This window comes from Corythoichthys intestinalis, chromosome 17 (genome assembly GCF_030265065.1).
Source record: "Corythoichthys intestinalis isolate RoL2023-P3 chromosome 17, ASM3026506v1, whole genome shotgun sequence".
Classification (NCBI taxonomy): Eukaryota; Metazoa; Chordata; class Actinopteri; order Syngnathiformes; family Syngnathidae; genus Corythoichthys; species Corythoichthys intestinalis.
The window spans coordinates 11,406,344-11,418,460 of record NC_080411.1 but is presented as its reverse complement, the minus strand read 5'-3'; the positions used below and the strand labels follow the sequence as shown (position 1 = coordinate 11,418,460).

At 37.2% G+C, this 12,117-nt stretch overlaps 1 protein-coding gene across 2 annotated transcripts in view; it reads right to left on the bottom strand.

Moving 5' to 3' along the window:
• Nucleotides 1-8,606: 8,606 nt before the first annotated feature.
• smad7 (SMAD family member 7) overlaps nt 8,607-12,117 on the bottom strand; it is a 42,017-nt gene continuing 38,506 nt past the window's right edge. The window contains exon 3 of one of the 2 annotated variants that reach the window (XM_057819190.1): nt 8,607-9,513. In XM_057819190.1, the coding sequence (XP_057675173.1) occupies nt 8,975-9,513 (539 nt within the window). In that variant the 3' untranslated portion in view covers nt 8,607-8,974. The remainder of the gene's footprint in view (nt 9,514-12,117) is intronic. The other variant, XM_057819188.1, reaches the window with a different exon arrangement.

The following is a 12,117-nucleotide window of genomic DNA, read 5'->3' as shown; positions in this document are numbered from 1 at the left end:
CGTTTTACCTATATATAGAGCTAAAAGGCAGCGTAAAATGAGTAGAATGAATTTTGGCAGTCTTTGAAGCCTTTCTTTAGTGGGCTAAACCCTTAAAGTCCCTCTCTCAACAATTAGAAATATCGTGGGAAGCAATGTTCCTTAACACCCTATGTTATTTCCCAACGCAGAGAAGATATATCAATAGATATATCAATTGGTGCCACTACGCACAGTCATGGTTGCACTTCCCATCATGCATTTGGGCAGAACAGTTAAATGGCTACAGTATCATTTATTGAAAGCTCAACAAATACACTAGATGGCAATATTTAGTCACAATACAAAGTCACATTTATCCTTTAAGAATTACAAGTCTTTCTATCCGTGGATCCCTCTCACAGAAAGAATGTTAATGATGTAAATGCCATCTTGAGGATTTATCTTCATAATAAACAAATACAGTACTTATGTACTGTATGTTGAATGTATATATTCGTCCGAGTTTTATTCATTTTTTTCTTAATGCATTGTCAAAATGTATATGATCGGGAAAAATTATCTGGAATGATTGGAATTGAATCGGGAGCAAAAAAAAAACAATCAGATCGGGAAATATGGGTATCGGCAGACACTCAAACTAAAACGATCGAGATCGGATCGGGAGCAAAAAAACATGATCGGAACAACCCTAATCATAATGTGTTAATAATTTCACACAGAAGTCGCTCCTGAGTATAAGTCGCACCCCCAGCCAAACTATGAAAAAAAAAACTGCGACTTATAGTCCAAAAAATACGGTACATAGTTTTTAAACGGGGTTGACTGTAATGCCTACGTTTGTCGAGTATTCGTTCAGCATTTGGACGAGCGGATGGGTGACTATCCAGTTTTATGCAGAATTAGCTGGTGTTTTTGTTTGTGTGCGTGTCATCCGCTAAAATAACAAGCGTGAGATTGCTTCCTGTGATGTGTTGAAATGAGCTCAAACATGAGTGGAGGGGCTAAATAAGCATGAGAATGCCACAGGCTACTGTGGCTGTCTTCGACCTCCCACCCTTCCGACGACTCCCCCCCGCCACTCTTGATTGACACTTCCAGACTGTAATCATGGGCAGACGTCAACCCCCCACCACTGCCGCCATCATGGTCCCCCATCTACTGCCTTCCCCCTCCGGCTGGGCGCAGACAGACTCTTATCCACAACCCCCGTCTTCCATTCAAGTTTATTGGCAAACATACATTGACCGTATGCGGGTAAGCACGAGTGCAGAAATTAATACGTAAACACGTATTGTATGGACACGTATCCTACACGTATGACGCACAGCAGGCCCGAGAAAGGACGCGGGGAGAGTGTTTGATCTATAAATGGAGCGTACACCTCCAAAGAAGAATCTACTTTTAAGGACGACTCGCATTCCACGTTCAAACAATCGAGAGGATGTTTAGATCGGCCTGGAGGTCACACAGGCACACAAAGCAAACTCACGACAACGTTTCAGGGTTCCACCCAAACAAAACCAGGTGCAATAAAGTGGAGAAAATTTGCCAAAGTATGTAATATCCAGAGGCGGGTACCAGACAGTGTTGTTTTTGAGAGCCCTTTTAATATTCATCCTGGTCTTTTGGCTGATAATACTTACTAGTAGAGATGTGTCCGATCGATCGGGTCCGATGATGTCATTTTCAAAGTATCGGAATCGGCAAAAAGATATCGGACATGCCTTTTTTAATATATATTAGGGCTGTCAAACGATTAAAATTTTTAATCGAGTTAATTACAGCTTAAAAATTAATTAAGCGTAATTAATCGCAATTAATCGCAATTCAAACCATCTATTCTTTATAATCATCTATTCAATATAATCTATTTTTCTGTAAATTATTGTTGGAATGGAAAGATAAGAGACAAGATGTATATATACATTCAACATACGCTACATAAGGACTGTATTTGTTTATTATAACAATAAATCAACAAGATGGCATCAACATTATTATCATTCTGTTAAAGCGATCCATGGATAGAAAGACTACTAGTTCTTAAAAGAAAAATGTTAGTATAAGTTATAGAATTTTTATATTAAAACCCCTCTTAATGTTTTCGTTTTAATAAAATTTGTAAAATTTTCAATCAAAAAATAAACCAGTTGCCCGCCATTGTTGATGTCAATAATTACTTACACAATGCTCATGGGCGCTGAAGCTTATAAAATCAGTCGCACCCAAGCGCCAGCAGAGGGCGGCAAAACTCCATAACAACATGTGAGCGTTTCACTGTACTGTCATTTAAATCTGTCTGAGCGGGACATCTGCGTTAATTGCGTCAAATATTTTAACGTGATTAATTTAAAAAAATTAATTAACGCCCGTTAACGCGATAATTTTGACAGCCCTAATATATACATATATATATATATAATTAAATCGTTTTCTAATTGTATTTAACGTTACAGACAAAATGTCTTACACTCATCCAGAGTCTTTAGTTTTTGCTTAAACTAGGGCTATCATGTCGCGTTCAGTCTATAATGGCACCGTTCTCCATATACATAGAGTTAAAAGGCAACGTTAAATGAATAGAGAGAATTTTGGCAGCCTTTGAAGCTTTTTTTTAATTGGCTAAAGCCTTACAATCCCTCTCTCAACAATTAAACATCGTGGGAAGCAATGTAGGGAAGAAAGGTAGTAGTTGATCTTTTTCTTATCACCCTATTTTATTTCCCAACGCAGAGAAGATATATCAATTGGTACCACTACGTACAGTCATGGTTGCACTTCCAATCATGCATTTGGGCAGAAGTTAAATGGCTACAGTATCATTTACTGAAAGCTCAACAAATACACTAGATGGCAATATTTAGTCACAATATACAAAGTCACATCCTTTAAGAATTACAAGTCTTTCGATCCGTGGATCCCTCTCACAGAAAGAAAGTTAATAATGTAAATGCCATCATGAGGATTTACTGTCATAAGAAACAAATACAGTACTTATGTACTGTATGTTGAATGTATATATTCATTGTAGTTTTATTAATTTTTTCTAAATGCATTGCCAAAATGAATATGATCGGGAAAAATTATCGGGAATGATTGGAATTGAATCGGGAGCAAAAAAAAAAGCAAAGTGTTGTTTTTGTCAACAATGACGATAATGAAAATATTTTGCCGACGAACAATTTTTTTCATGGTGATTAGATGACCAACTAAAAACGTGGCTCGGGAGTGTAGGACATAACGAGACGAATAGGGCTGCAGCTACCGATTATTTTAGTAGTCGTTTAATCAATGAACTAGTTAGTTCGAATATTCGAGTAATAGGATAAGGAACATAGAAAATTAAAATACCTGAGCTGAGCCTCAAATGGTATTAAAAAAATAATAAATAAGGATCTAAGTACAACCCAAGAACAATTGGCTAACTTACATAGCAAAATTCTGCTAGCTTTTTAATTTTTTTTTTATTTTAGCAATGCTCTTAACAAATGGTTCAAACACATATTCCCACAAAAATGACTAAATATACTGATAAACTAAATTACAAATGCATTAAAAAAAACATTAGCTCAACAAAAACTTAGCTTATGTTGGTCTTAACAGGAAGCAGCTGGATTCAGCCATGTAATATTATAGTTAGTATTATAGTTAGAGTTATATCATATTCACTGTCGCCACTAGAGGGCAGTGTATCCACCCAAATCAATAAAACAAAATGCAAACACTTTCAAAACAAACCATTGCAACGCAACTTTAATTAAAAGAATACTCGAAGCAGAAAAATTCAATTCAAATCATTTTTCTTACCGAATCACTCGAGTTAATCAATTAATCGTTGCAGCACCAGAGACGAATGAAAGTTTTCGTCTGACGAGACGAAAATGCGACATCGTTTCTGTCATATGTTCAAAATGCCTGTACGTCAATGGACATTTATTGAGACTACGTGCGTTCTACTTTGATAATGGAAGGCTTGACTTACCATATATATAACGAAAAACCTTGCAATGAAATAATGCAATGTTTTGCTTATTCAGATTTGTTTCAAAACTACAGTTACAGTTAGGCTTCACTTTGATGGTTCATGCAGTTATTGCAATTATGTTGTTTTATAACAATAGGTTGTTTTATTTACATTTCAAAAACCAGAAGCCACTCATTTACGAATGTGATTGCACTTGAGTTTTGAATGAGGCAAAATAACATGCTTTTTCTCTCAAATATATTGTTATAATCATTTGTTTCAGATGTACTGTAATTATTTTCTGTATAAAAATGAATTTGGTGTTCAAAAAGTCTTTTTTCAAACTTGAGTCTTAAAAAAGAGGGGGTCGTCTTATAATGAAGGCCGTCTTATATTCGGGCCAATACGGCATATCTTTTTGTATGCATTTGTAATTAAGTTTATAGCTACAGTATGTGGAGTTACGTGTGAGCGATTTGCTTCGAGAATTGTAAATCGTTAGAATTTCTAGCATTTAAGCTAGCGGACTTTTGTTAGGTACATTAGGCTGATTTAATCTACTAAATTTGCATTTTTGATCAGACTAGATTGACGTTTAAACACCAACTGTTTCGTGTCAAGTGTTTTATTGTTTAAATGCGTGTTGTTTTGAACATAAGTGTGTTTCAGCTTTACAAATTGTCAAAAGTGTAGGAAGTAAAGGAGGTGAAGGAAGTTTGATGTCTGTAAAGCTGAACAACTTCACGTTTAGTTTTTCAAACTTGAGTCTTGAAAAAGAGGGGGTCGTCTTATATTCGGGCCAATACGGTATATAGGCGCTTCCAGGAGTTCACGCACAGCACAGAAAGTCTCGGAGTCCCATTTACGCCATGCTGAATCCATTTTTTGGAGATTCTGTGGGTTCCCCTGGTTTGATTTTGCAGTTTTTACTTCAACCGCACTTCATGCTGTTCTGTCTAAATCGGAAGTTTATTCCTTTTAATTTCGTTTTAATCTTGGGACGGCAGAAATTTTACTCAATTTTTTGGGGCGAGAAAGATGAAGTCAATGCACACGATTTACTTTCCGGGCAACGCAAAAAGATACGGCAGGCCAGATTTGTCCCCGGGTTTTGTGTTACAGACCAGTGATATGGACTGACATGAAAAACCATTGACGATGACAGACGTCCAGTTTATCACTAGTAAACGTCCGATCCGTTTGATGTTGGAGGGATGGCAGCCATCCCTCCCAGTTCAAATGGATCGTACGTCTATCTCCGTCAAAAACGAGTTCATGACGCTCCATTTCATAATTTTGTCAGGCCCTGCACATTTATTATTCCTTTCTATTTTCACGCCGACAACCTTCGCCTAACGCATCTTTTAAATATTCACACTTCTACAAGCGCAGTGTCTGTTGTGCATCATGTAAAGTAGGCCTTGTGAATGTAGGTCTTTTGAGACAGTGGATGTGGGTAAAGCAGGCTTACAGTAGTAATCCTCTTCACAGACACCCATCTGACAGGACGAGGCCCAGACTAGCGCATACACAAACACGCTTTTGTCTTGAGTGGGTCACGGTGCGGCGGTATTGGTCATTTCCACGGGCGTGCCACCAAAATGTCTTTGTTTGAATCCGCACGTTCGGCGACACGAGGAGGAAGACGGGCATCCCTGTGCGTCACTACTTCCTGTCTGTGATGTCGTCAGTCATCAAGGACGTCCATACTGAAATAGCTCTGTGAAAGGAGTTTTTAACCCTTCATGGGGCAAGTGACAATTTTTTAAAAAAGTCATAAAGTCAGGTAGGCCACAATAGCATATGTTTGGCTAATAAATGGGTAAATATTAAATAGGTGACAATTATCGTGTAAAATTGTGACAATTTTCATGCAAAAACATGATAATTATCATGTAAAATGTGAAAACTATCGTGTAAAAACACGATAATTATCTTTTGCAAACATAATTATGCGAAAACATGATAATTATCATGTATAAACATGATAATTGTCATGCAAAAATGTGAAACCTATCGCATAAAAACAATGATCATAACAAGTGATAAGTATGTTAAAACGGGAATAAAAAACGGGATAACTGCAACAAACGTGATAATTATCGTGAAAAAAATCGCAAAACGTAAAGTTGTAAAAACGTAAAGCAATCATGTGAAACATGATAATTATGTAAAAATGTGATAATTATGTAAAAATGTAATTATGTAAAACGTGATAACTGTCATGCAAAAACGTGATAATTATGTAAAAGCATGATCAAATGTAAAAATGTATTAATGCAAAACCGTATGCAATCAAGCAAAATGAAAATTATGTAAAAATGTAATCATGTAAAAAAATGTGATAACTATCCTGTAAAAACGTGACGACTTTTCACGTTTTAACAAGATTATCGCATTTCTATATAATTGTTTACACAACTGCTTTACGTTTGTACATAACTATTTGAAATATCAGTTTTACATGATAGTTATCACATTTCTACATAATTGTTTTACGTGATTGCTTTACGTGTGTACATAAATACGTTATTTACATATTATCACGTTTTTACATAATAGTTGTTTTTAGAGGATATCAATTTTTTACAAATGTATCATGTGTTTACATGATAATTATCATGTTTTACATGATAGTTTTCACGTTTTTACATATTTATCTCAGTTTTACATTATAATTATCACGTTTTTATATTTATGCTTTTACACAATTGCTTTACCTTTTTTTACATAAGTTTTTAAACATAATTATCACGTTTTTACGTAATTAGCATGTTTTTACATAATTACATTTTTATATATCACTTTTTTTACATAATTATCATGTTTTACAGGACTGCTATACGTTTTTACATGAGTACATTTTTAGATATAATCATGTTATTACATAATTAGAATGTTTTCACATGATGGTTATCACGTTTTTACATAATTACATTTTTACATGATATTTATCTTTTTTTAATAATTATCACGTTTTTACATGATTTTTACATGATATTTATCAAATTTTTACACAATTATGTTTTACATGATCGCTTTACGTTTTTACATGAATACGCTTTTGGAAATCATGCTTTTACATAATTATCACGTTTTTTACATGATAGTCATCACATTTTATCATGCTTTACATGATGGTTTTACGTTTTTACATGAATACGTTTTTAGATATTATGCTTTAACATGATTTTTACATGATAGTTATCACGTTTTTTCATCATACATTCTTACATAATTAGCACATGTTTACATATTTATCCTATTTTTACATAATTATGTTTTACATGAATGCTTTACATTTTTACATGAATACGTTTTTAGATATTATCACGTTTTTACATGATACATTTTTCATTATTATCACGTTTTTACATAATTATCACATTTTTACATGAAAATCACATTTTTACATAATTATCACATTTAACATAATTGCTTTACTTTTTTACATAATTGTTGTTTTTACATGATGGTGTCAGATTTTTACAAAATTAGTACGTGTTTACATGATAATTACATACGTTTTTACATGATAGTTTTCATGTTTTTACATGATAATTATCTTGTTTTTACATAATAGATAAGTTTCTACATGATAACTGGTTTTTACATGATAATTGTGTTTGTACATGATAACTATCACATTTTTACATAGTTGTTATCAAGTTTTTACATAATTACTATGTTTTTACACGATTGGTTTTCCCAGTTTTAACATGTTTTTATATAGTAATTTTTTCATAATTATCACATTTTACATGATTATCTCATTTTTACATTATAGTTACGTTTTTACATGATAATTAACAGGTATTTACATATGTTTGTATATGATAGTTTTCACATTTTTACATGATAATCATCACGTTTTTACACGATTATTACATTTTTACATAATTATGTTTTACATGATTGCTTTACCTTTTTACATCAATACATTTTTATGTATTATCACATTTTACATACGGTTTTACATGATGAATATCAAATTCTGACATAATTATCACGTCTATCCATGAGAATTATGTTTTTGCATGATGGTTTTCATGTTTTTACATGATAATTATCTCGTTTTGACATGATAGTTACATTTTTACATAATACTGTTTTTACATTATTACGTTTGTACATCATTTCACATTTTTACACGATATCACGTTTTTACACAATTATCATGTTTTTACATGATTACGTTTTTACATAACTGTTTATCATTTCACATAAATAGCATTTTTAGACAATTATAATTTACATGATAATTATCATTTACATGATAATTACCTCGTTTTTACATTTACATTTTTACATGATAACAGGTTTTTACATAATTGTTTGTACATATCACGTTTTGTTTTTCCTTTTGAAGATATATAAAAAAAAAATAAAATAGTTTTTTTCCAAAATGTAAAGAAAAAACAGTTCATAAATTTGCAAAATATTTTCTGATCACTGACAACAATAGACATCAAATTCATTTAAAATGGAAGGACTGGCTGACGTCAATGGTAGCTATTGACTTTTGAATACGCTGATGAAAATAGCCGCCATATCATCAAGAAATATGTTAAATAGCCCTACCAGTTCAAATAGATTGGACGTCTATCACAGTCAATGGCAGCCAATACCAAGATTTTCAATGTTCCTGGGTTGGATCAAGCAAGGATGTTGGTCTTAGAAAAAGAGGCAGGAGATATTTATGTATATATAATTTTTTTTTATTATTTTGGCATTTCTTTTGTTTTGCATTTATATTAAGCAAAGTGCATCTTATTCTTTTTTTTCTCATCAACACATTGCACAATACATAAATAATGATGCATATAAAACGTCTTCGTATTTACAATTAATAATATATTTATATATAACATAAAATACATTTCTCGTCTCTTTATTTTTCATCGACTTTTGGAGTCACTTTTTCTCGCTTCTTCGCCGATAACTTTCTCTGTTTTAAACCTCTCGAAGAAAAACAGAGGATGCGGGTGGGCTAAAGTGTCCGAGGGAGGGGGCGGGGTTAGGCCGCTGCTATCGCGTGTTGAAGATGACCTCCAGCCAGCAGGGGCAGCTGCTGATGAACTGTCTGGTGTAGCATTGTCCCCAACCCTTCACGAAGCTGATCTGCACCGTGAATCCCGTGCGCGGCTGCTGCGTGAACTCGTGGTCGTTGGGTCTCCGCAGGCTGCTGGCCTTGTCGTAGTCGAAAGCCTTGATGGAAAACCCGGGGAACACTTTGTGCACCAGCAGCGTACGCGAGTCCGGGTTGTCCAGTGTGGCCGACTTGATGAAGATGGGGTAGCAGCTCCTGTTGTACACCCACACGCCATCGGGCTCGCGCGTTAGCTGGATGCCGTAGCCGATCTTGGCGCGCACCATCTGCACCAGATGCGACTTGTTGTCCGAGCAGAGCTGGCCTAGGCAGAAGCCGTTGCCCTGAGGTAGATCGTAGAAGATGTCCAGAGAGGACTCCTGGACCGAGTAGAGGCGCCCCACACGGGTCTTCTCCTCCCAGTAGGCCACCACGCACCAGTGGGACCGTTCCCCCGACTCCTGCATGGCCAGGGAATCTAGAGAGGGAAGAGAAAGAACACAGGGCTTTAAATTTGAACGCACATTTTAAAAATTAGTCTGTTGGGTCAGTATTGGACAGGTCAGAAGAGGAATAGTTGAACTGCACAAGAACTTCAACATCTGTAACCGCAATTCTCTAGTTTGTTTGACACTTTTACTCTGTTGCTGGCTGACACTACACATTCAGTTAAGACTGTAAAGACATTGTTGGTCTTTGGACCGGAAAGACAAGGGTTGGCTGTTAGCGAGAGTGCCCTTATATTAAACCGAACACCTGGGTTGTCTTATATCTAGGCCAGGGATCAGCAAAAAGCAGCTCATTGAGCTAGCTTTATTGTAAAGAAATGAATATTTGGTGAAGTTTTAATCTGGGACTTGCAAGATTTAAAAAAGAAGCATAATTTTGAATCAAGATCAGATTTCGTGCTTGTTAAGAGAACACTCATTTAGAATTTACCAACTATGTTAAGTTACGGAAGCCATTCAGGGCCACAAGTCTTTGCGCCTGTGAATAGTGACAACCGTGACTTTAAATAGTTCACTCACATAGATCATGAATTCGCCAACTAGGTTAAGTCAAGGTATCCAGTCAGAAGTTGTACCCACAAGGCTTCGTGCCTGTGGATGGTGGAAAGACTGTGGGTACATCTTCCAAGTGACAGTTGTGACTTTGTGTATTCATGCAGGTCATGAATTCACCAACTATGATTGGGCGCGCTCGGGTGGGGGGTCCCGGTGCCAGAACTGGCGGTGGGGCGGCGTAGGGTCGGTTGCCAATGGACTTACACTCACAAGGGATTCACACGATTAGTGGGTTCTAGATTCCAGAGCTGATTTGTGTACACTCTACCCCTCCCAATCACTTAGCTTATAGACTTCTCCAACTCCCTCCCCTTCTTTTCCTGGTCTACAGGCCCGCCACATGGTGTCAACCGGAACTACATCTAGCAAGATAGCACCAACATATTAATAGTTAGTCTTAGTGTAGGCGTTCAATGTATTTCTTGCTGTTGTTTGCGTTTCTTTTCTTTTTCTTGTGTTTCTTTTCTTCTGTCCAACTATAACCCCTTCTTGTTAGCTGCTTTGTCATAATAAACGAGATATTTTGAATGATCACAATGGGAGTAAGTTATACGCTCAATGTGAAACATTAAAACTGTTCAGATCAACCGGACACTTACGGTGCACCCGCAAGTCTTTGCGCCTGTGAATGGTGCAAAGACTTGTGGGTACACTTTCCAAGTGGCAACTGTGACTAAATGTGTAAAAAGCAAGCACTTATTCCGCTTACTAAAAGAAGGCTGTGTTAAGTTAAAGACAAACCACCATATATGCTGTATATGTGTAAGTATATGTGCGTGATGCCTTTTCTGTGGTCAAAATGGCTCTCTCAGTGTTAAAGGTTGTCTACTCGTGATCTAGACCTACAAAAAATGAATTCAACTCCACGGAAAATTGAGGTTGGTTCCTGGAAATAGCGCACTAAACCTTATATTACTTTGAGTTGCATTTTCAGACTGGGTTGCACGCCCCTGCCTCCAGCACTGGTTGCTGGAGAGAGTGCCCTTTAGCAAAGGACTAAAACCTGTGAGGCAACCCAACAAAAGTCAGGATTGGTCTTTTGGGTCCCAATGCAAGGAACTAAATCTCATGCAACCATCTACTGATCTGAATTTGTCCAATCTTCACAGGCCTTTGAGCACTTCACCCTAAAAGTTTTCTAGCTACAGCCACATCACCCTTCGACAATGAACCAGAAACGTCCTCGACTCGATTCCAAAAGCAAACTACTCTGCTACATTCCGTTGAAAATAGCCAGACAATGTTCTCCGTTAAGACGAGAATCAGTTGGCCTACTTGACGACATGCCTGAGGGATCCTACATCCTAGCTTTGACATTTTGGACTGATAGCTATCTGGTTGCATTAAGCTCATTTTCAAGGGTTGCAGCTAAAAGTCTACTCTTGCTAAAACAGGATCGCAACAGGGACCGCAAACTTAGTTTCAGGCTGACTGAAAAAGAAGCAGCTAACGTTTACGCTGCCTGGGGGAAGGGAAGACCGGAGGATGACCGCATGTCTTTAAAAGGAAACTTAGTCCACCAAATTCCTTGATTATACCGCGTAACGGCGTTCTCCGCCCCACTTTCTGCCACGTAGGAATTCTTGGGAGGCCGAGGCGGCAACCGGGACACGCTGGCGGGCAAGTGTCCACATGCACTACGTTACTTGTCGAGGCATTAAAAGCGCTTATCTTCTGTCTAGCTCGGCGTGTTTTCGTTAGCGGCGCGGGCCAACAATGCGCTGACGTCACCGCAATCTTCCCGCCGCACGCTGCGGGAAATCATCCTGCAAAAGAGCGCGGCGGAGGGGCTGGCGTTGTCGAGTTGAGTAACATTGCCATAAACATTCTCTCCTCCTTGGTTGGGGGAGCACACGTGTGACGCGAACAGAACGGCGGAGGCGAGCGACGAGGCCCGGCCAGTCTAAAGTTTCTCCGAGCGTAAAAAAGAAGTGGAGTGTTGGCCGCGCTCCAATTTCCAGCCCCCTCCCTCCTCATATCTCTATTCCGCAGCAATGTGGCTCCAAGCGTCTCCCACC